Source organism: Lathyrus oleraceus, chromosome 4 (assembly GCF_024323335.1).
Source record: "Lathyrus oleraceus cultivar Zhongwan6 chromosome 4, CAAS_Psat_ZW6_1.0, whole genome shotgun sequence".
NCBI lineage: Eukaryota > Viridiplantae > Streptophyta > Magnoliopsida > Fabales > Fabaceae > Lathyrus > Lathyrus oleraceus.
This window is the reverse complement of record NC_066582.1, coordinates 375,697,339-375,723,254: the sequence shown is the minus strand read 5'-3', so window position 1 is coordinate 375,723,254 and position 25,916 is coordinate 375,697,339. Positions and strand designations below refer to the sequence as shown.

Below are 25,916 nucleotides of genomic sequence, written 5' to 3'. Positions count from 1 at the left end.
AATGGTTCATTCACAAATGAATGATAATGAACTTGGTGAAATTAGGGTTAGGAGCACCCACAAGGGTTAGGAGCACCCACAGACAAATGGAACCCCAAACTAGGATTTTTCTTCACCAAAAAGGCACAGATGAATCCTCAATACCAAGCACACATACAAGAACGAAGAGTGCCTCCAATTAGGATTTTGGTTGACTGAGCAACCTCAACCTGTTGGAAAACCCCAGTTTCCACTAGGTACAAACAACAATGCTTTGAATTCAAGATACTTGTCCTCTTGTATTGAACAATGCTTATGTAAATGGTATGATTGGCCATTAAGACATGCACATGATTAGGGTTAATGATCTAGGTGAATATTGTGAAGGATAGGGTAAATTTTGGGTATGACAGCAACGAACGAATATGATGAAATAAAATTGGAGTGTCCAATTGATAGCCTCATCGCGAAGCACTGGTTGATTACCTTCCTCTATTGATTTCGATAGAGATCAAACTTTAGATCGAGAATGATCTACTTGTGGAATTTTACGGGAATTAGGAGTCAATTTGCACATACTCCCCAATGTTCTGTTCTGGTACTAGTATTAGGTGAATATCAATGGTGTCGAATACTGAATCGGTGGCGCAGGGTGGACCTACAAGGCTAACACTCCAACATGCAAGTTAGTTTGTAATTATAAATGAGTGTAATGAAAGTGGATATCGGAATAATGCACCTTTAGTATTTGGTATGAAAGCTCTTATATTTTTGATAATTTGGAGTGGATTGAGTTTTGACTGTTTAGGCCTTAAGCCGACCCATGACACTTTCAAAATTATTTTATGTCGGATCTTTCCAAATTTTGGTAGCATTTCTAATTCAACATGTTTCTTCTTTTGATTTCTTCGGGTAACATGCATTAAGCCTTAGGTATTTCTCCTTTTCTTCCTTTTTTAATTATGAGTTTTTACTAGCACCTGCACATGGAGAACCCAAGAAACCCATTCGTAGAAATTCTCTTAGTAAAGGCTATTGATGTTCTTTATTCCATTAAGTTTATATGATTTTATTTTGGAAAAGTCAAGCTGAATATACAAGGAAGATTATCTTTATGTTGAGGAACAAGGTTAAAGAAAAATCTTATAAAGTTTGTATGTGACTTCGAGTGTGAGGTGGAATTCGATACTGAGGGAGGTGTTCCATCAAAAATGAAACTCCAATACTCGTTTACTTCTTGAAGAAAGTAGTGAAGAAGAGAGAACAAATATTTTTGGTGATGAGTGATCCTACTATCTTCCTTTCTAATTTGTTGTTTCCTTATTAAGCTATTATCATTTATGTATTCTAATGTGTTTCATTTCTTTGCAGGCGGTATGAGTGACCTAGCAAGAATAATAACGACAATCAACGTTCGGGATAGAAAAAATGTTCTGATCCTTATCATCAAACAATCAGCCCAATAATCATTTTTCTTGAAAAAATGCATCTCATTCCCTAATTTGATTTCGATTTGTTCATCGTTTATAAATATAAAATATTTTAAGAGTCAAAATATAAAATAAATGGTTTCTTAAATAAAAGTCATCATAAGTCAAGAACTCTTAAAATTAAACAAACTCCATAACTCTTCACTATATTATGCAGATCTCCAATATTATGAGTTTGCGTTGAATCATACATGAGTTAAGTAAAACCTTGATCAAAAAAAACTTTATTATCACATTCGTAAAATCACTCAAATATATATTAAACTAGATAGAACAACATTGTTAGGTGGAAGAGAACTATAAGTTTGTGGAGGTGATTAAAATCCATATTGTGATTGATTAAGTGATAAGTCCATGCACAAAAAAAAAGATAGTGTGAAGCAAGACGTTATAAAGCCAAACACCATTTTTGAGAAATCTCACAAAGTGTGACGATTGAATTAGTAACACTTACGGATCATACAATTCATATGTGTTTATTCATATATTGATTAATGAACTAATGTTAACAATTACATTAATTAATGATAAATGTTGTATCTTTATGTGCCTTATTCACTTTATTACATTAATGAATCAGAATTAGAATGACCTTTCATTTTCCAACTGCATTAGAAACTTTGATTGAACAATTGCACAAACATGTTATGTTAACTTGAATAAAAACAAAAACTGAGAAAAGACACATTTTGCTGTACACAAATAGTCAAAAGCTACTAACACAACTAAAATCCCTCTATCTTGACTAGCTCAATACATTTAATTGTAGTTTTCTTAGCGAAAATTGCCTCCTTCACTATAGTTATTGAAAAGTCGTTCCCCTGTCGTTGCCGTCCATAGAACAATGCTACTCACTTTAGATTTCTCTACCTTTGTCTTCCGGATGCAATGCAGATATCTACAATGGTCTCTGCTTCGTCAAATCATGTGGATATATATCCTTGTTGATGTGCATTTCTCTTTGGAGAAGCATCATTTCTTCTCCTACCTATTTTAAGAAACATGTATTAGACATATAGAGCATGCTTTGGAAACAACACAACGAGTTTTATTAAAAAAATTAAACACAGCTAATGATACAAAATACATTCAATGAATATGTTGTAGGAGATAATTTATTGAAGCCAATTTAAGTTAACATCAACATGGGATACCTCTATCTTCCTTCATATTGGGAAATCTTGATTCATGTCAATGATCATTCTTCTTCTCTGCTCAATTGGTTCTTTGGTAAATTCCAATTTATTAACAGGATCATGAAGGACAATATTATGGTTGTAATTGTCTGCATCAGTTGCATTTTTCCTAGTAAATAAGCAGAGGTTAACAGTTTGAAGATATTCAAGGATTCAAGTGGCCTGGATGAATAGACAATAGTCAATGTACCTTGCTATTAAGACATGAGCCCTATCTTTCGCCACACAATCCATAAGGCCTATTTCTGACTGATGTTGCAGGCACTTTAATGGCGAGTGGTAAACCTTTGCAATTTTTTCAAAACCTGCATTTTAGTGCAAGTAAATATTGTTAGTAGTACATTAAGGGATAATGACTTAAGCAACGTACCTAATTCTTTGTAGTTTCATACCGCATACCCTAACTCGAACAACATACCGAAGAGAATTGCGAGCTCTGATTATAGTTGAAATTGAAACCCTTCATTTTGTTCATGGACTGTGATGCGTTTCATGGACTGAGATATATAAGAAATGAATATTAGAGCAGTGACTATGATCACAATACTACACAGATGCCAAGAAGTGTAATTTTGTGGATATAAAATATTTGCACCAACACCTTACTAATGTGATAGCAGCAAACAAGTACTATTAGGAGAGAAACAAGATAGCAACAAATCAGTGTTAGCGAGATAGCAGTGAACAATATCGTAAGTTGTTAAGTAGTTACCTAAATAATCTTGAACAGTGCAACATTACTAGAGAACAAAAAAAAAACAAGTTGTATCCTATATATACAAAATTCATCTTTGAATATCTGCATAGAAAGAGTAACCAACATTCATTCAAGCAGGGGAAAAAGGTGAAACCATCAAAGGGAATGAATCATATGTACCATCAGGATGCTGGTCTCCAAATTGTATGACTGCATCCAACCAAAACCAAATTAAAAATAGAAATATTAATTGCAAGATTAAGAGAATAAAATAAACTTATTAGGTTTGTTCTACAAGAACTACTGTTAGGAACAGGTGTGCTGACAGCAGGTAAAGTTGCATCCTAACAGACCTCATCTGCTTGAGTGTCAATCCAGACAAATTAATCTTTAACCTTTTCTTATTAACTGTTTTTTTTAAATTGTAAATTATTATTTTTATACATTGTTCTCACTCTAAAATCTTGCCAAAAAAAGCTGTAAGATGATATTCAACCAACCAAATGTGTTTGTTATAATATAAACCATTTTAAGTTGTAAATCAATATTAATGTATGCATAGTTGTCTGGTACTGAGTTACAGTCATGGAAAAATGAACATAAAGCCAACTTGAACATCATTTAATTTAATTTTAAAGTTGTGCATGTATGTCCTTAACATTGATCTAATGTCTATTTCAATCTATTTTGATGGTATAAATCATTTCACTATGTGTTGGAAGTTCCACAATTTTTCGCGAAACTTAGTTAAAGTGGGTTGTGTATTTCACTATGTGTTGGAAGTTCCACAATTTTTATGACCACTAGCCACTACATATATAAGTGTATTAACGGAGAGAAATTATGGTGGAAATAATGTTTCAAGTTTGTTTTATAATATATGACAGGCTTCTTACAAGACTTGATTCAACAACTCTTTAGAAACAAAGTTAACTTTATAATTCATAAATGAATCATATATCAATTAAAATTAAGTCTTTTACAAGTATAATAAAGAAAAGAGATAAGTGTACCCAAAGAAAAACAGCAAAGAAGAAAGAGCCATAATATATGTGTTTAAAAAAGCTATCACTAGTATATACAAAGTTTGTTATATAAACAACTAAATCAGAACCCATCTAGAATCTAACTAAATACTCGTTTAACCATGGGAAGCAATTTTGGTGAAATACATGAGACCTTAAATGATTTGAATGTTGCTCATGAATCTCAAGCCCTTCTTAATCTTACGGATGGAAAAGGGAAAGGTGCCTACAATAACAAATTGAACTTTCTGTGGAAGGAATCGTCATATGGCTGATGTGTGATTTCCTAAGCATAGATGATTCCGTGACTTATTGTGTTGAAACCCATGAATTAGACAACAAAACTTTTGTAGATTTTGACTCTGAAGAAAAACATGTCCCCTCTTTAAACAGTGAAGCGTACCTGACACTGAAGTCTTTCCTATGAGTATTCATTCAATTTCACACAATTTTTGAAGGAAATGAATACCTTGTGCTCTTCTAGTAGTTCATTGATAACACGAAGATGACGACGGTCTCCAAGGATGTGTAGTTGGTGACATCCAACACTTGAATAGATGGTGAGAGTTCTGGTAGAGACTAAATGCTCACGCATTTGCACAAGCCAAGAGATTCTAGCTGTGAAAGATGCTTGATGCTTATAGGAATGTTCTTCACGTTGATTCCGCTGAGTGATAAATAATTTAATAATGTTAACAGACTAATGTTGTGAGGTAGTTCAGTCAGATTACAACTGTTGTCCAGACAAAAGTATCCAAACGAACGCCGGCCATCAAATAAAAGATGTAGATTTGACATGTCGTCAAGTAGCATGCAATCAGAAAGTACCAGATGGCCAAGAGATTTCAAGCATGAGAACTCATTTGGAAGATATCTAAGGTGCCTATCATAGCTACTCAACTCCAAGTCCATAAGACTTCCAAGGTACTCAACTTATGGCTGCCGCAATTCATTGATAGCAATACATCATCTTAAATCAAACTGTCATTTTTGTAGATATCACAGAAAATTCCTTGAGACTTGAGCAGCCATAGAGCTCGAGAATTAGCATAGTTTGAAGGGGAATTGCTTATAAGACTCTTGAGCTTGTTGCACCAAACCCGGTTTAAATTGACAAGATTTTGGAGTGCTAAGTAGATGTATGAACATGACACAACCTTACACGTCTAGAGAGGTGAATGTATTGGAGATGTGATACCATGGAGAAATCAGGAAGCTCTATCAAGTGCTCACAACAGCTAAGGTCCATTTTCTTTAAATTAATTAGATCATGTAACAAACCAAAAAAACTTTGATCACATATAATACAATGTATAAATTAGTTTCATATATTTCAAGCCACAAACCTACACTACGTCCCATAATCTTTGAACACGGCTGTTTGGCATGCAAGGCTCAACAAGTTTCTCAGGAGAAAGAGCTGACGGTAGAAACTTCAAAGGATATGCACTACAATGTAGGTACCTTAGTTTATTAGACAAAGGCTCAAGACCAGCAGGAAGGGAAAACTTAGATCTGTCACCCAAACGAGAGTAGAATTTGAGTATGTTGCAAGAAGATGCAAGGACATGGAGAGTGTTTCAAAATCTGTTGCTGATGAGAAAAGGTCACAAAAGCTTCAAGGCATTAGCAATTAGCATTATAACAATTATAATGACTGTACAACCGAGAAACATACAATTAAGAGATGTTAAAACTATAAGAAGAAAAAAAATATAGAAAACAAGAAGTAAATAGTACATATATGACTTGAGATAGATCACAACCGTTACACCATGACTAATTCTTCTCCATTTTCAGAACTTAGACTCAATGATTCTTCTATTCATGCACAACAAACAATACAAATTTTTAACTTAAGGTATTTAGAACCATCCTGAACCCTTGAAGAGGGTGAAGAAGTATAGCTGGTACATAAAACAAATATGAAATGAAATCATAAGAAACAAAAAGCAAAGATAAATGAAATTAAATCATCTGTGTTGCATACCTTGGTTGGCCAGACTTGAGTTGATCTATGAAGCAGTTCACTTCTACCAACTTGAATTGAACGATATGAAATGTTTGCTCAAAATTAGTAGTTACTCATTATTTATACTGACATATAAAGAAGATGAAGCTTACAATTGGGCGGTAAATGTGATGAAGCATAATCTTCAACAATGAAAATTTCCACTCAATTCACCAAACAACTTAAATACACAATACGAAGGAATCAACAAAATAACATCACCAACAGTCACATTTCCAGTAAATATGTATTTGGATCACATCTAACTTGTTGGTTTCAAAGAAAAAACCCATCTAAATTTGACAGAAAGTTCAAATCCTGTTAAACTTGCAATCTTACTTGAATTTGATTTTGTTTTCTCAAATTCACTATGATTAGCCTAACCGAATAAATAATTGAGTTACTGTGGTAAAATTTAGTGGCGGAGGTTTCCAGATTATATATTAAGCTCGCAGCTACTGTGGTAAAAAATTAAGTGGCGGAGGATGCTTCAAAACTGCCGCAACTCTACCACAAGTTGCAGCTACAGAAAGTACTCTATAAGTCCAGGTATATTTCTAATAAATGATAGATAACAAGCTAAACAACATGCACCTAAACTTCATAGGACTAAACAACCACAATATACAAACACCGGGAATCAGACAAAATCACTTCAATCCAATTCTTGGTGTAACACATATTGACAAAGAAAAAGGAAGTGAAAGCAACAAACAATATTGTAAGTTCTTGAGTAGTTACCTAAATAATCTTGAACATTGCAACATTACCAGAAAACAAAAAACCATTAGTTGGGAAATGACAAACTTTTAACTTTTTATTTCAAACAAGTTGCATCTCTGAATATCTGCATAGAGAGAGTAACCAACATTCATTCAACCAAGGGAAAAAGGTGAATCCATCAAAATGAATGAAATATATATTTTACCTTTGAGTTCCATCTGAATGCCATACAACCTAACATACTCGTCACCTTGAGTACAAATCCAGACAATGTAATCTTCAACCTTTTCTTATCTTCATTGCTTCTCATATTTACCACAGAATCATAACTAGTAAGAATCATAAAAGCATGCTTACGTGACCCATAAGCTATAATCCATATTAAGATCCCACACCTTCTCCATTGTCACAAAATAGTTGTTAATTCCATAATCCATCCAACCAAACAAGCATATAACAATTGATAGAGACAAAACGAAACAAAGCCTAATAGACTAATATTTTAACATGAATATCTACCGTTATTCAGCATCTGTTCACAACTATAAAACTGGACATTTGCAAGGACAAAAGCATAGTTCTAAATATTCACAAACAACACATACATATACGGTGTAACACATATTGACACAAAGAATAAAAGAAAAGATAGACAAAAAAACAGGTTTGCACACAAAGACAGAGCACATATATGTTTTATGTAGAACCTATACTAACAAACAAAACTCCAACACACATGATGTATCATAGGTAACAGCAACCCAACAAAAACTTACCTCAGAGGGCTTGAAGGAATGTCCGGTAATCCAAGGGAATCAAACCTAAACATGGAAAATCATCAAACCAAAACATGGAAAATAACAAAAGAAAGGAAACATTTTTATAAATCAACAACACTCTATATATGAAAATTAAACATTGGCGCGACAAAGTGGACAAGTTTTCTTAATGTTGATCCATTTTTGAATGCAGTCGGTATGAAAATCATGAGAGCAGCGCAGCCGAATTGGCATGGAAGAACCATTAGACAAGTTAACAAGACAAATGCAACAAATGGATTGAGCATCTGTTGTTGATGTTGTGACATGTTGACAAGTATCTTGAGCACCAGAAGCTCTAGTATTTTGAACACCCATCACCGCCGGAGAAGCTCGAGTACCATTGTGGTGGTGGTGGTGGTTGTGGTGGGGATGACCCGTTTGATGATGAATCCTTGATCTTCTTGGAACATTGCCGATAGGAAAGTCATAGAGAACAGTTTCATCTACCACAGACACTGTTGGTGAAGTTAATCTTGATGAAACACTGTTGTGGTTGTGAGACATTAATCTTGTTGGAACATTGTTGGTGATACGAGAATCAAAGAGAAGAGGTTGATCGATCACAGACCCAGGTGGTGTTCTTGTTGGGTGGTGGTTGTGAGACATGGTACGAGAATCAAAGAGAACATACACAGGTAACATGTTGTGGCGGTGATGTTGTTGACCTAAATCAACGATAGCAACATCATCTACAATTGAAAGTGGTATCAACATTCTTGTAACCGCAAACAACACAAATTCACAGAATTGATCGCAGAGAGAGAGTGTTGAATTAGAGAGAGAGAGAGACAGTGGAGAGAGAGAGTGAATGAATGTTAGAGATAGCGGGAATGCTAATTTATATAGAAGCTATTGTCACTTTTTTGTGACCGTTTGGTTATTAGAAGAAACAGGATTTTTTACCAATATACCCCACTTTTTCAATTAATTTCCCAAAATAACCCAGTTTTCAAAAAAATTCCCAATATACCCCACTTTTAGAGGGAGGCGCCAATTGGATTGGCGCCCCCTCTTAAAAATTGCAAGGAGGCGCCAATTGGATTGGCTAGGGCATCTGCCCTAGCCAATCCAATTGACGCCTATGTGTAATTTTTAAGAGGGGGCGTCAATCCAATTGGCGCCTCCCTTAAAAAAACTTCAAATGGAAAAACTTCCAACATGAAAGTTGTAGATCTTTTCAAGACAATGAATTTGGATATAAATTTTGCATCATTTGGATTTTTTTTGAGAAAGTTATGGGCAGTTGAAGTTGGACTTCTGAGTTTTTCAACTGCTATCTGACCTATAATGTTTTGTATAATTGTATGTGTTTCTTTTAGGAATATGTAATTTTGTCCAACATAACATTTGAAGTAGACATCTTAAATTTTCCAATGCACTTGGTCCCACCTCAAAATAATTAAAAATGAGTGAGTTAGGTCCCTGCGAACTTGACCCAAAATTAGGGTTTCTGTCAAAATGACCTATAATGTTTTGAAATTAATGATGAGCTTCCAAGTTTCAAATGGATTTTTGATGAACATGAAAGTTGTTCATATGGCGACTGTTGTTAAAACTTGAATGGAGGCGCCAACTCAATTGTCGAGTCCCTCATAAAATGCCTTTTTTGTCTTATAAATAGATGCGTAGTGTGACCTATTGTTCCACAATTCATATAATCATTTGGCTATCATGTTTGGTGTTCGTCGCCGATACGGTAAGGTGATTTATGCGAGAGACAAACCTCAATTGCTGATGCTGTTTTGGAACATCACCACGTTAGATCAACTGAAGAGGGAGCTGGTTCGCTGGTTAGACGGGAAAATACCAGAAGGGAAAAAAATCAGAAGTATTGAGAGACTTGACAATATCTTTGGTTGGGTGCGAATGAGGACTGATAAGGATGCTAGGGAAATGATGTTCGGTCGAGACGACATTAATTTGATTGTTGTAATCAGTTAGAATTATTTATGTTTTCAGATGTTTTGTACTGATGTTGGTTATGAAACTCGTTGTAACAAGAACTTAATGATATATAATGATTGATTGTTACAGAAATACAATGTTACAAAAAGCATAAGATGTAGATACAATGTTACAAATAGCTTAAGATCTAGATATCATGTTACAATAAGCTTAAGATCTAGATGATGCTCCTTGATTGGGACAGTTGTTTTTGTTGTGTCCTGGTTGACGACAGATACTATATAATCTTATCATTTTATCTGTGGAATCCATCTCTGTTCTTATACGTGTGCTGTTTGGCCTTCCTTTCTTCTTTCTACGCATCTCTTCATTGTGCCAAACAATATCTCCTTCATATGGAGGCCAGTAATCCTCCATTGGTAGTACTGAAAAGCTTTGACTATATACATTCATGATGGTGCTGGCCTTGTACACATCAGATAAATGGGTGTAAGCGTCTTGACGAGTATAAGCGCATGCTGCAATGACATGGGAGCAAGGTATGCGGAACGCCTGAAATTTTCCACAATCGCACCAACTTCTGTTTAGTCTAACAGCGTAGGCTAAATTTGGTCTCCCCTCGCTGTTGCCCATTGTTTCCTGGACGCTGAAATTTTGTCTATGACGGTCAAACACTGTTACAGCGTGTGTCGTAGCTTTGATGCTCTCCTCTTTCATGACCTTCATGCAACATTCACTGAATACTTGTCCGGACATTAACACTGCACTCCATCTTTCACCTCTGGTTGCGAACATAGAAGCCAACCTATAATAGGTTGATCTTACCAAGGCGGTTATCGGCAGGTTTCGAATTCCTTTAAAAACCCCGTTCATGCATTCCACAATGTTTGTTGTCATGTGGCCCCATCGACAACCACCGTCAAATGCTCTTGTCCACTGCTCTACTGGGATGTTATTTATCCATCTCCCCGCGTCTTCATTAGACAGTCGAATCTCATCACGATAATATTGAAAAGACGGTTGAGTTAAAGCATACCCAGCATTCACCACCTTCTTGCGAAGATTCTTATCTTTTATAGCACGCATGAAGTTTTGTGCAATGTGTCTGATACAGTAGACATGTGTAGAAGGAGGATCATGCCATCCGTTGTCATGGTTGTTGTAGGCACTTTCGATGGCAGCATGTCTATTAGAAATCAGACATAGATTGGCTTGTGGTGCGACATGCATTCTGAGATGTCGAAGAAAGAAACCCCATCCAGCAGCCGTTTCACCTTCAACAAGAGCAAAGGCAACGGGAAATACATTGTTGTTACCGTCTTGTGCAACTGCCATGAGCAACGTACCCTTGTATTTTCCGTATAACCAAGTGCCATCAATTTGCAGGAGAGGTTTGCAGAATGCGAAACCTTTGATGCAAGGGTCAAATGCCCAAAAGAGACGGTGAAATATTCTATTACCTGTAGCACAGGTTCCGTCTGGCATCATTGCTGGCACTGTCTCCAGAATTGCCACAGTTCCTGGGACATAAGTTTTTAGTGCCCATAAAAACCGTGGTAATTCCTTGAATGAGTCCTCCCAGTTGCCGAAAACCTGCTCAACAGCCTTTGTCCTCGCAATCCATGCTTTCTTGTAAGATGGAGTATAATTATATGTTGTTCGGATATGTGATATAATTATACTCACCTTCACTGGTGGGTCTTTATTTACCAATGGCAGAATGTCTCGACATATCAATGTTGTGCTCAGTTTACGGTGATCTTGTTCAACGGTTGTTGCGACGCAACTGTGTGGTGGGTCTATTGAAGCGATCTCCCAAGAGTCATTTTTCTTCTTGTAAGATGCAGCCAAACGAAACTTACAAAGCATGTTACGACATTCGATAACATACCTTCTTGAATCAGTGCGTTTCACCGTAAAGTCAACAAAGTTGTTCATGTGGTATTTTTTGATTGCCAAGACACATTCCTCTTTGGTACGAAACATGTCTCCCACCTTTAATTCGCCTACTGGTCTCGGATACGGATTATAGAAGACACTGTCGGACATTTCATCGTCGTGAAGATCCATATTTGTCATATGTTAAGGAGGAATATAGGCATGAGTAGGAGGTATTGGTGGTGGTTGAGCCTCATCTTCATCGTCGTTATTCAGGATGTGATCAACCTGTATCTCAGTCTCCTCTTCTTCTTCATCAACAACGTCGACCTCTACTTCTGCTTCTGGGTTGAGTTCATCTGACCATTGTGCATCATCTACAGCATCTCCACCAGCTGGATCCTGATCTGTTAGTTGAGACTGTTGAGACGGTATACATGGTTGTAGAGTAATGTACAACTCGATACAATCCATGCCTGAATGTTCATGACTAAGAAACATGCTTTGTACATCTTCATCGTCTCGTATCTTTAGGGGGAAAAACTTGCATTGACCATTCTCAAAAAATATAGGATTCTGATATGTCATCTTTGACACAATACCTGATGCTATAAAGGATTGTATTCTTTTTTTGAAATGCAAAAAGGTTGCATTTCTCTTCATCGAAACTCTAATGGTATCAGTGTTTCTAAAACAAAAACCATGAAGCTCGGACTCAAAAGTTTCACCGTTGCAGTGAACGTTGATACTGTATAATGATGAAGATGACATTTTGGAGATGAAAAGTATTTTGCAAGTGCAAACGAATGTGAGTGAAGATGAAAAGTATTTTGGAGATGAAAAGTATTTTGCAAGTGTAGAGGAATGTGACTGAAGATGAAAAGTATTTTGGAGATGAAAAGTATTTTGCAAGTGCAGATGAATGTGATAGTAAGACACTTAAATAGATGGTATCAGTGTCTCACATTGAAGCTAGTCTGAGATACCGTGTCAAGCATGCAAGTAATTTCAGAGATGAGGTGTCTGTCATGCAATACAGTGTGACTTGATGTGTCAAGCATGCTAGGTAGTCAAGAGTTGATGTGTCTGTCATGCAAGACAGAAGTGAGTATTCAGCATGCAGGATAGTAGAGAGCCACGTGTCTGAGATGATGTGTCAATCCTGCAAGACAGTGTGAGTTGATGTGTCAGCCAGGCAAGCTATCAAGAAGGTAGTCATCAGCATACAGGAGACAAGACAGACACGTGTCGGACACCTAAGATGGTCAGAGATGACGTGTCAATCATGCAAGCCATCCATAAGTGATTTGTTCAGCATGCAGGAGACAACAATGCCACGTGTCAGACATGCAGAAGGTGGCGCCAATTGGTTTGGCGCCTACCTTTAAGGCTTGTACATGGTCGCCAATTTGAATGGCGCCTCCATGGAGTCAGTCCTCGAAACCATGCATTCAGAACTAGCCTTGCATGCATGTACCCTATGGTGTCGCCAATTTGAATGGCGCCCCCTCCTTAAAATTGTACATGGTCGCCAAATGAGGTGGAGACACCATGCAAACACATTTTTTCATGCACTCCTCCATTTGCCTATAAATTGATCCACTCCTTCAACAATTCTTCCACACCAACATTCTCACTACCTCATCTACATTTCTCACTACTTCATCTACATTACTTCTTTTACAATTTCATCTTCAACAAAATCTTCCATTTTCATCTACACCAACTCCCCAACAATATGTCTTTACTCACAATGGGCGAAGCACACAGAGGAACAGTTGCAAACATCGCGACATACGTAAGTTTTTTCTTATACTTCTTTTTTATGTTTCATCTCCACCAACCCCATTTTATTTTGAAATACCGACTTAGTCAAGTGTTACATTATTTCTATTATAGGATGTCTCAAGGTTTCGCACTCGAGTCCACGAATTTGTCCCAATGGACCCGATGATTCAACCTTATGTTGAACTCGCCGGTTTTGGTCACCTTAGCAAAATTATGTCTTGGTCTATAGATAACAAATTCATTCTAGCCTTATGCGAAAGATGGAGGCCAGAGACACACACATTTTGGTTTCCAACCGGTGAGTGTACCGTGACGTTAGAAGACGTCTACATGCTTTTAGGACTACGAATTGAAGGCAAAGCTGTTAATGGTAAGACCAACTTTCCAAATTCAATTTGCATGGAGCTTTTAAACGTTGATTTGTTAGATGATAATGCTAGGGGACAAGGTATACTACTATCACGCCTAAAGTCATATTATAATAGTTTTTATTTAGATGAGCATTCTACCGAAGATGCTCGAATCATCAAAACTAGATGTTACATTATGTTGTTACTAGGATCCTTTTTATTTCCCGAAGGTAGTGGTTCTAGCATGCATATTATGTACTTACCTTTACTTAGACATATAGATAGAATAGGTAGTTATAGTTGGGGATCCGCATGTCTAGCCTATCTCTATAGTTCTTTGTGCAAAAACTGCCACAAAGATACTTCTACATTTTCTGGATGTGCTGTTTTGCTACAAGCATGGGGATGGTCAAGACTACCGTCTCTAGCACCGGTCAATAGCAACCCCTTCACTTTTCCATATGCAAAAAAGTAAGTTGTTTAAATTGCTATATCTTTACTTCCTTCCTTACAGTTTATTACCCATAACTAATTTATTTTAACTTTTTGGTGTAGATGGTCGGCACGCGGTATGAATTACAGCAGATGTCCGAGACACTGTATTACTCAATATCGCAACCTGTTGGATCACCTTCGACCGGCAGACGTAAGCAAAATAATTACATTATTTCTTCATATTATGTTGACTTTTTCTACATTCATTTAAATCCTATTGTCTTTAACATTTCAGTTCATTTGGCGTCCATACCTTAATATGGATCATGAGCATCAGATCAACCCTGAAGACGCAGCCGTATGGACAACATGCACACCGATAATACGGTTCACAACAGTGGAGCTGCACAACACCGATCGTGTGAAGCTGCAGTTTGGTATGGTCCAGAATATCCCAGATCCCCCAGCTAGCCTAGGAGAATGGCATATGCGTAAAGTGAACGACCAATGGAACTACAACCCTTGGCAACAATTCGCAAGATCAGAGTGTCGCAAGTGGAAGCACCGTCATGACCATGTCTTAACTGACGCAGTCATGCCAAATGAGGTAAAACCAAGTCGTACTTATATGGCTTGGTATAGATCAGTTGGATTTCAATTCATCGCCGATGATATGTACCTCTACGACCCACGCCAGACAAGTTACACACAAGAAGGCTCAACATCTAACCCCCAACAACATTCTCAGCCCGATTACTCACAACCACCTATCCGACAAACTTTCCGTTCCACAAACACACAAACATACAACCAAAACATGCCATTCACCCAACCCCAAAAACCAAGAACATCCCCCATACCACCACCAACAAATGGACCATCAACCTTCGACCGAACATCGCTTCGCACCCACACCATCACCCTACCAAAGTCGCCTTACCCAAAACACTAACCGCCCCATCACCTACCGTAGCCAAGAACCCCAAACATCACAATACCAAAACATCCCACAACCATATCTCTTCCAAACACCCCAACAACCTTTCCAACCTTTCCTAGACCCATCATTGTCACCCATGTCCCCCTTCAACCGTCCTGGTCGCCCATCCATGAGTCAAGCACACCCCAACTTCTCTGGCATGGGTCATGAGCTCAGCTACGCCGGTACACCATCATTGAATACTGAAGACTATGCTGAGTTGGCTGAATACCTCAACGGATCTTCTCCTGTAGGCGGTAATGACGCTCCTGGACCATCAGATGAACAAACACCGGTGCAGAATCGTCAACGTGGGTTAGGGCCAAGGGTTAGGGTAGCTAGGGGATGTGGGACCGGAGGTCGGTTAGGTGATCCCGGTCATCACCATTAGGATTCATTGTGTAAAATCCAAATTTTATTAATATCAATTCGTATTATGTCAAATTTATCTTTGTGTATTCTCCAAACATTAAGTTTCTTTCATAATTCTAAAATAAACACATATCATAAAACAAAAATTTATAGGTCAGAAACCCTAATTCAAGGACTTGTTATTGTTATGTTGAAGGGCTTGAATTTGGTCCCTTTTGGCAAAATTCACATACACATATTTTGACAGAAACCCTAATTTTGGGTCAAGTTCGCAAGGACCTACCTCACTCATTTTTAATTATTTTGAGGTGGGACCAAGTGCATTGGAAAATTTAAGATGTCTACTTCACTTGTTATGTTGGACAAAAATTCATAACTCTAACACAAACACATGCAATAATACAAAACATTATAGGTCAGATAACAGATAAAATGTCAAAGAGTCCAAGTTCAGGTGCCCAAACCTTTTCTCATAAAAATTGCAAATGATGCAAAACTTTAGTCCAAGTTCATTATCTTGAAAAGATCTACAACTTTTATGTTGAAGGTTTTGTCATTTGAGGCTTTTATCATTCAAACTAAAGGGCTTGAAGTTGGTCCCTTTTGGCAAAATTCACATACACTTGTTTTGACAGAAACCCTAATTTTGGGTCAAGTTCGCAGGGACATAACTCACTCATTTTTAATTATTTTGAGGTGGGACCAAGTGCATTGGAAAATTTAAGATGTCTACTTCAAATGTTATGTTGGACAAAATTACATATTCCTAAAAGAAACACATGCAATTATACAAAACATTATAGGTCAGATAACAGTTAAAAAACTCAGAAGTCCAACTTCAACTGCCCATAACTTTCTCAAAAAAAAATCCAAATGATGCAAAATTTATATCCAAATTCATTGTCTTGAAAAGATCTACAACTTTCATGTTGGAAGTTTTTCCATTTGAGGGGTTTTTAAAGGAGGCGCCAATTGGATTGGCGCCCCCTCTTAAAAATTACACATAGGCGCCAATTGGATTGGCTAGGGCAGGTGCCCTAGCCAATCCAATTGGCGCCTCCTTGCAATTTTTAAGAGGGGGCGCCAATCCAATTGGCGCCTCCCTCTAAAAGTGGGGTATATTGGGAAATTTTTTGAAAACTGGGTTATTTTGGGAAATTAATTGAAAAAGTGGGGTATATTGGTAAAAAATCCGAAGAAACAAATCCTCAAGGAAAAACAATTTTTTAAAGGATTTTTCATTAATGAAAAAAATATTTAAGGATATTATCATTAATGAAGCAAATAAGATATTTAAGGATATTATCATTAATGAAGCAAATAAGATATTTAAGGATATTATCATTAACTAGCGTTCAGACGGGCATGGGAGTGCCCGTCTGCCCGCTTTTTTTAATGCGCACAGCGTAAAGGAAAATAAATATTTGTTTTCTTTTTATGAGGTTTTTACTGTAGGTCGCATTAAAAATAATATTAATATATTTTGAAAACGGTAAATAAAGATATTCAAAATTATATCGAAACATGCAAAGTAATATTGATACTGTGTAATCAATGACGTTCTTTAAGAGGAATGCCGAACATGAAATCTCTATTCGAAGTATTTTATTTTTCCCTGCAATTTTTTTCCGTAGTAAAGAAAAAATGTAAGACTCTTAAATTAGACTTTTTTTAAAGAAAAAGATAGTAAAAATAATAGTAAGTAGTGTAATATAGCTTTTGCTTACCTTATAAAGATTCGAATCAATTCTTCGTACATCTCTTTATCAATGCGCTCTTGAGATTTAAAAAACTACAAATACATGATGAAATGTCATATTATAAAAGAAATACATTCAAAACACTTGACTCGTTTGAATATAATATGGTTTATTGTGACTCAAATAATACCTGGAGAATGGAGATACTTTATTTTAGTCTAGATTTCGTAGAACAACAATTATGACTTGTTTCTGAATTACCTGAATTTCTGGTAAATAAGGAAAACAATGGACTTAGTAAATATACATGGTTTTATTTATATAAACCACAAATAGCAGTTAAATTCATGCATTCAAAAATAATCTAGAGTAAATATATTCTTAAATGAATTAAATAAAAACCTCTCCATCCTTTGAGATATTATTTCTCTTTTCACCATTTTCCAAAGTTGTGTTTTATTTGTTATCACCGTGGAGCTCCAACCGATGGAGTAAATTTTCAAACGTTTGACCTGTTTCAATGAGGATGATAAAAATGTTAGTGAAAGAGTGATGAAAATGCAAGAATTTTTTTTATACGTATTACGGAAAAGATAAATACACCTTATTGTCGAGTTTGCCGATGGATGAAATACTTTGTTCATCCTTCCACGTGTTCCATTTATCTTCAAAGTCTGTTATCTAAAATTTATTGTATAAGAATAGTGAGAATAACTATCACCCCATTTATATCTAACATAAAAGCATAAAATAAATGATTAAGTATAACTTACTTTCATGTCGAAGCAAGTTTCAACATTCTTTCGTCTCAACTCCCTACATAATTGGAAGATTTCATCGTGTTCTAGTTTGGATGTATATTAAAGCAAAAGAAAATTATATTTAGTTATTATCTATCTATGATATAAATAATACAATATAAGCTTGGTATGTCGTGTAACCAAAATGGGAATCAACGTGTGAGCAATTTTTTCAATGTACTTAATAAATACCTGCGGGTGCGATAAAAGAATTTGTTTGTAGACTACATTTTTTGTGTAGTCACCATCTTCTCCTTTCAATTTTCCTTCCCTGGTTAAAACTCTTGTTGTAGTCTGTGAAACACCCCTGGATAAAGCCACATATAACTGTCCATGACTAAAAACATGTCGTGGAAGATATATTCCAACATTTGGAATGGTTTGTTCTTGTGATTTATTTATTGTAATTGCAAAACTTAGTCGCACAGGAAACTGCTTTCTACTAAGGACAAAAGGCAGTCCATCACTTGCAGATGTTTTTATTTTAATTCTAGGCAAAAAAGCACGTTTTCCTGCGTTGCTTCCTGTCATGATTTCCACATCCAACATATTCATAAATAAACCACGACATAATAACCGGGTCCCATTACACAATCCATATCTAGGATCTAGATTTCGTAACAACATCAATGGTGCATCCTTTTTTATCTTTAGAATATGAGGTGGCAAACTACCTTGTGCAATTGAGTTTAAGAATTCTTGCTGGTATAAATTATGATTATCTCCTTCAACCTCGTCAAACGATAACAAATTATGTTCTTCTCCTAGAAACTGATCGATAATCATATCATTCAATTTCTGGACATCATCATTTGTTGGTGTCAAAATAGCTCTTTGTACCATATATGGGGCATCCCAACCATGCAATTCTAGATCAGGAAAAATATGTTGGATAAGTACTTGTATGGAATGTTCACCTTCCCATGGGATTGCAATATGTAAAGGTAACCTCACCATGTCATCTGGTTTGGTAGGTTCGACACCATCACCAATGCGAATAAGAAATTCTGCAAACTCTTGATCATGCAATGATCGCATATTTTGACGCAAATGCAAAATCTTGGTATGATTCCATAAATGAGACTGAACAATACACGTTGAAATCATTTGTGCCTTAGTACCTTTTCTTATAACAGGAAGGACTTGACGAAAATCCCCCCCCCCCCATGATCAGAACTTTTCCACCAAATGGAGCACTGTTGCTACAAATGTCTTGTAATGATCGATCTAAGGCTTCCAAACAATTTTTGTTTGTCATTGGTGCTTCATCCCAAATTATTGCGGCAGCAACTCTAATGAGATTTGCAAGATCCTTTTGCTTTTCAATACCACAAATGGAACTCGGTTGAATATCAATAGGTATCTTAAATCGAGAGTGTGTAGTCCTACCATCGGGTAACAATGTTGCAACTATTCCAGATGATGCAGTTGCTAAGACAATTTCTCCTCTACTTCTTAAACTTGCCATTAATGTTCTATAAAGGAATGTTTTACCTGTTCCTCCTGGACCATCAACAAAAAATACTCCACTGTGTTTTTGAACAATTACATTCATAATGGTGTTGAATGCAATCATTTGATCATTATTTAACATAGCAATAGATTCAATATCTTCATTGGGGATATCGATCGCTAACTCCTCTTGTATGATACTTGGAACTGCACCTCTGTCTATTGTATTAGGGGGTAAAGATGGGAGATCATAATCATCAATCTTTTTACCGTGCAGGTTTAAGAGTTCATTCAAGTCCTTCAACAACATATTAGTTAAGTTTGATTCCACAACATTGTTAGCTGTTTGATAATCCTCTACCATATGTGTAAAAAACTCATTCCAAAGGGCTCTAACATCAGTAGGTTCACAAAATATTAAAATCGTCACGAATAACCTTCGTAAAGCATATGGCATTCGGAGACTCGTAGCCTCAACCAAACAATCACGAATACTATGAACAGTCTCTAGAAATCCCCTATCCTCGGCTGATTTTTTGAATGTACTGAAAGTCATGCCATTATTTGTAAGAAGATACTCCCAGCTGGTTGGACCTGTGACATGCGATAACAACAGTCGCAAGTAAAACTTATCTCCCTCTGAAGGTGATACCGTATAGATTCTCCCGATAACTTTTCTTGTTGATCGCCTACGATGCCATTCCATATCCCGCTTGTTCCAACAATAATGCTCTGGAATCTCTCTATACAGATACTTTCTTGCTTGTGGATCTCGTAGATTCAATGCAAAGAATTGTGTGAGCATTGTTTTGGAGTTGCGTTCATTATTTAACACATCTGCAATTCGCTGATGATCATAAAAGCGCACTTGTGGAATTTGTTTATCTGTACTCTGTTGAAAAATCATTCTCAACATTCAAATCTCAAATTTCCCTCTAAACTTTCATTTTTCTACAATAATGCTTCTCTCCAAAATTAAAATTAAAGGTGGGATGGTTTTAAATTTCAAGTCATAGTCTTACTTGATTTTGTATTTTGAGTTTTGTTATGTCATAGGACTTTCAGGATATTAGTTGGCTTTGACTTTTGGATTCTGAAATCCTGCTAGGGCATTCTAGCTACTCATCTAAAACATGTCGGTGCCGAAACAAAAATGTTTGGATTGTTGATCCTAAGTTCATGGTCATGCAAATATAATATTGTCGTATCATGAGTAAAACTAAACCCTTTAAAATGAATAAAATGTTTTGATCTGATCAATTTATTTTGTCGTCTGATTGTTTTCTGTATTATTTTATTTATTCTGTTTGGCGTGAAGGGTCACCTACTCGCACTTCAGAACTTCAATTCTCTTCAATTGAACCATGGCTTGATGGAGGCAGGTTATGTTGACCATCCATCTATTTCTGGTTTGGAATCATCCGACAATGAACATAACTTATCAGTTTCAATGACAACAACAATAGATGCAGCAGGAAATCTTCTTATCGGTAAGCTTCTCTCTTATGACTATTATATATACCATAAATTTGGAAGCTTATATTCCAAAATTTAAGAGAGGCGATTCTGTATGTTGTTATAGGTTTTGACTATTTTTTGCATTATTATTATGTTTTCTTTTAAAAGAAAATATGTAGTGGCAGTCATTTGATCTCTTGTTTTCCTTTACATTTTTCATAAAATATAACAACCAATATGATTCTAGAAGCTGTGGACATGACAATCCACTAAATCAATTAAATATAATTAATTAAATTAATTAAAGAGTGATTATCCATTAACTAACTACCCTTCAAACATGGTGGCTAACCAATTCGAGGTTAAATGTTTCCAAAGCTATATATTTCATTAAGAATTCCTTTCTTATAAATTGATAAAGATTCAAGAATTAACATGTGAAACTAACCACATAGAGTGAATTTTCAATGCGGTCAACGCGAAGCACTTCCCCAAGATTTTCTGCACTATCTTGTATTTTTTTGGGTGCAGGATAAGGAAGTGAATAATATGAGTATGGGAGCTGGGTCTTTATTGATGTTAATTTGTTTACTTTCACTTTCAAAACATCTCCCTGCAACAGATAAATATTGAGCAAGTCAGTTAAGGGCATAAGAAATAGACCTACAATGAATCCTTATAATTATAATCAGATCAAGATTATGACAAAAAGATATCACATTTTACACAATCCATGACATTTTTTTGCAACAAAATATCCATAGTATAACTTCAGTCCTTATAAAAAGCTACATGAATATTCAATTGATTTCTGCGTCTTTCACAATTACCATTAATTAAGTCAAAAATTCAACAATGGAAGTTGATCTGATGACATATCCTTCATATTTAGAAATACATCACCGTGTTTCACCTTAGACAATAAGAACAACTATCTCTAACCTCACACATCTTAATATAACACCCATCACTCAATCCATCCATTCAAACAGACACTGCAATCCGTTTTAGGCCAAATTAAGTAAATGATAAAACACAGAAAAAGAGTAATAGAAATCAAAACCTAAACCACATAATCCTCCATATATCAAAAAGTTAAATCAATGAACAATTTTCGTATTCATTTCAAACACACTCGTACCTCTTATTTCAAAATGAATTTGAGAAAATGATTTGGTTATGGAAGAGAGATATATAGTAAAAGAGGAAGGAGGCAAATGTGGGGTTGGTATGATTATGAATTTTTCTCCTAACTTTGGCGTGGAGAGAGAAAGAAAAAAATGTTTTTATTTTTGAAATATGCAGTTATCATATATAGTGGTGTTGGAGGAAGTTATTTAGTATAGTTGATGTGTTGGAGGAAGTTATTTGATGTGTTCATGGAGGTTACATATTTAATAAATGAGTTTTTTTTGTATTTTTTTTTAATTTAATAATTGATAGTAATTGTAACAATTGTTAAAGGATAAAATTGGAAGAAAAAAAAAGGTCATACCAAAATCACTTATCCCCTTTATATATAATTATAGATGAATGGTAAAATTAGAATTTTTCTCCCTACATATGCTAAAGTAATATCAACAAATTTCTAGATGAAATATGACTTCAAAACGCATCAATACACTGAGATTTAAGATCGGACGTCTCGAATAATTTTGAGATTATGTAATGCGATAATATTTAAAATAGATTTTCAATTTAAAAATGCATTTTTTAATAATATCTTTTATTTAAATTATAAATAAAATCAATAATATAAAAAATATTTTCTTATAAATAACATAAAAAAATATATATTTAATTAATTACATTAAAATACAACTTTAAAATAATAGTATTATCAATATTTTAGCTACATAAAAAACAATTATCTTTCAAACACTTTTTAAAATAAATTCATCAATCAAGTTTTCATAATCCACTAAGAAAAACCAAGTCTTAATAATGTATTTTCTCTAACAAATCATGCTTAATTTCTATCAATGTTAAACATATTCAAAATCATTGAGTATAATTCTTTTGTTTTTGAAATTGAGTTATTCTGTTAACGAAGAGTTTCGGTTTTGAAATTGAGTTAATTAATTAATTCTTTAACTTTTAATACACTTCTGTTATTCAAAATCAGACTTTTTAATTTATGAGACGACTAAGGAGAAATGAAAAAGAATAAAAAAGGAATTGAACCTAAAATATCTCTTAATTTCTTTTATCAAATATATAGAATTGAATTTAAATAAATATGAAATATTAAAGTTAAATCCAAAATAAAATTAAGAGATTATTAAAAATAGAATTACAAATTAAAAAAACTAAAAAATTAATAAACAAATTTATAAAATTCATATGCCATGAATAAAAACACAAAAAAATATTTTTTTTATCATGTTTTTATAAATCATGTGAAAATCTCATCATTAATTAATTTATATGCAAAAGTTTTTTTTTATGTAAAACGAAGGTCGAAGGAAAAAAAACTACATGTTCCATTCGAAAATTAGAAATGGATGCAGTTGAAAAATTTGTGATCTTGAACGGTGACTTCGATCTCCTTTACGACGACGCGAGTTTGACCTGCATAATTAGCATTCAAATGTTCAAGTCAGTTCAAGATTCAAGATAAGTATAATGAAATTTGAAGATCAGAGATTGTACATTGTTCTTAGCGTGTGAGCTGCTTTTATATTTTGGGTCAAATGAAGTTGATTTGAGATGGAATGGGTCTTGGTCAATTAGGCCTTTAACCGGTCCAAAACAATTACCCCAAGGTTTTGTCGTGCACTGAAGGAGTTGGAGGAAGCCTTAAGTATCATTGATCGGCCTCCGTGATGTGGTCTGATGTGGAATGGAACTGAAATGTTTGGGATCGGTTTAAAAAAATAATACTGGCGAACATTACAACGCTTCATCGCCCATTTCTGACAGGTCCAATTACGTGACCAGTTAAGGTATGACACAACTTATAGAGTATTTGAGTGCACTCGAGTTGACGTGTATCCACGAGTAGAAATCTAGTCGTTGATTTTGTGATCATTTTCCTTAGTTGGTCTGATCCTTTTAGCTGTCGTTGCTTACAACTAGGGTGAGTTGAGTATTTAGAAGTTTTTTGCAATATTTAGCATTCAATTTTACGGTTACTTTCTAGAAGATATCTTCGTTTCTTCTTCCCGAAGAGTATCAATAGAATCAATTTCTAGTGCTTTGCTTAAAGACCTCACTTTTCTTCGTCTTCTCCTGCTTCATCACCTCCACATAACCAGCCATCATTCTAACTCAAACTTTTATCTTTTGAAATTTTCTATTTTAGTCAGGATGAGCGATAATACAGCAACCTAGTGAGAGATTCTGAAATTGAAACTCCATCTGTCTTTGCAATAGAGACCTCCCATGATTCTCATCTTTCTCCTCTTAGTAGTAATCACCTAAAACTATAAGTCATATCCTTATCTAACGATTATGATTCATAAAGGATGTCTAGGGATTTCCTAGAGGAAGAAACTTCACCATCTTGTTTATTAGATGCCCCTATATCAAATATTGATGGAGGAATAAATCATGCCGAAATCCCTATGCCCCGTCGTGTCTTATCCGATGGGAGATACAAACCAATATGCAAAGGAGAAAATACGCTAAAGATTACATTCAACTTCGTCTGTAGGCCTGTAGGCCGATGGTTGTAAGCTCAGTGACGTTGATGTGCTGACCCACATGAATCTTCGAAGTCGGTCTAACGCGTCAAAGTATACCATATTAGTCGAAAGTTCATCAATTCCTTGGTTCCCTTTGCGTGAGGTATCGTGTTCCATATTCTTTTCTCTTATCACCATCATTTTATGAGATATCAACTTTCTCCTTACATAAGTGTAAGATGATCATACTCAATAGTTTGAGTAGTTTCTTTGACTCTTTTAGTGCTTCGATCCTTCCAATCATCCTCCTCGACTTGATTCGAATGATTATCAAGGAAGTGCTCATAGTCATTCTCTTTTAATTAATTACCATTTTGAATTAAAAGAAAATGTCATCTTGTTTAAAAGAAAAACATATTATACCACTTTTATAAACACAAGTTCCAGCATCAGTACTAACATAACTCCTTGCCAGCTACCAGAAAGTATCGCCCATGGATCTCATCCAGAGACAGAACAGGATGCCTGCTCTGATACCATTTGAAATTCTGGCGTAGTCAGATTTCAGATGTTTTACTCCAAGTCATGACATCTGATCTAACATTGTACCTAATACAGCAAGACAGTTATTACACTCTGTACTCATGTGCACCCTTTCACAGTGTCACGACCTCTCCTTCTATGTCATCCTAGAATGGAGGAACACCTAGTTATGTGCACCATAGCATTCACTCCTGTTGTTTTCCTACACAGTTATCAGCACGATGTCTCAATCCTGATTTTGACATCATCTGTTACATTGTTCCAGTTTGTTGGTCTTGTACTTGTATTTCCTAAATTAAAGGTTGTAACAAGTTAAACTAATCTCCACTTATTAAGGAGCTAACAAATAGATTATTTGCTAGGTTCATTAATTGTAGCTTAGTTGTTAGTTTCCTAGATTTTAGATCAGCTGTTGGATTCCTGAAGAATAGCCTGAGAAAAATCCTGAAACAGAAAAACTAACCATCCAACAATTCAGCATATGCTGTCAGGAATGAATGTCACAACATTCCGTTTGACATCCAAGTCCAGGTCCATATGCTAAGTCTGTTTAGTTCCTGAAAACAGACTGTGCTAAATTTGTTGTACTGTAAAAGACCAACCAGTCTCTACTTCAGTATTAGCTTACTGGAGGAACTGTCAAGACATCCAGTTTGACAGTTTTACAATGATCTTTTGACCAGGTCTG

At 35.4% G+C, this 25,916-nt stretch overlaps 1 protein-coding gene, 1 long non-coding RNA gene and 1 pseudogene across 12 annotated transcripts; 1 reads left to right on the top strand and 2 right to left on the bottom strand.

Moving 5' to 3' along the window:
- Positions 1–1,969: 1,969 nt before the first annotated feature.
- Positions 1,970–8,767, bottom strand: LOC127075518 (uncharacterized). 11 transcript variants are annotated; one of them, XR_007786501.1, is made up of 10 exons: positions 7,327–8,766; positions 7,140–7,245; positions 6,378–6,427; positions 6,128–6,208; positions 4,857–5,980; positions 3,487–3,572; positions 3,058–3,162; positions 2,856–2,970; positions 2,624–2,774; positions 1,970–2,457 (listed from the first exon to the last, which is right to left on the bottom strand). It is a non-coding gene; the product is annotated as an uncharacterized LOC127075518 (long non-coding RNA). The 11 variants fall into 11 exon arrangements; XR_007786498.1 differs by having other exon boundaries at positions 4,857–6,294; positions 6,378–6,484; positions 7,327–8,767; XR_007786500.1 differs by having other exon boundaries at positions 4,857–6,484; positions 7,327–7,516; positions 7,898–8,767.
- A 5,662-nt stretch (positions 8,768–14,429) lies between these two features.
- Positions 14,430–15,587, top strand: LOC127075514 (protein MAIN-LIKE 2-like). Its single transcript, XM_051016979.1, has 2 exons — positions 14,430–14,509; positions 14,594–15,587. Exons 1-2 carry the CDS (start codon positions 14,435–14,437, stop codon positions 15,248–15,250), a joined length of 732 nt encoding a protein of 243 aa, XP_050872936.1. The 5' UTR covers positions 14,430–14,434; the 3' UTR covers positions 15,251–15,587.
- A 1,667-nt stretch (positions 15,588–17,254) lies between these two features.
- LOC127137595 (uncharacterized) lies at positions 17,255–21,821 on the bottom strand (annotated as a pseudogene).
- Between the last annotated feature and the right edge of the window lie 4,095 nt (positions 21,822–25,916).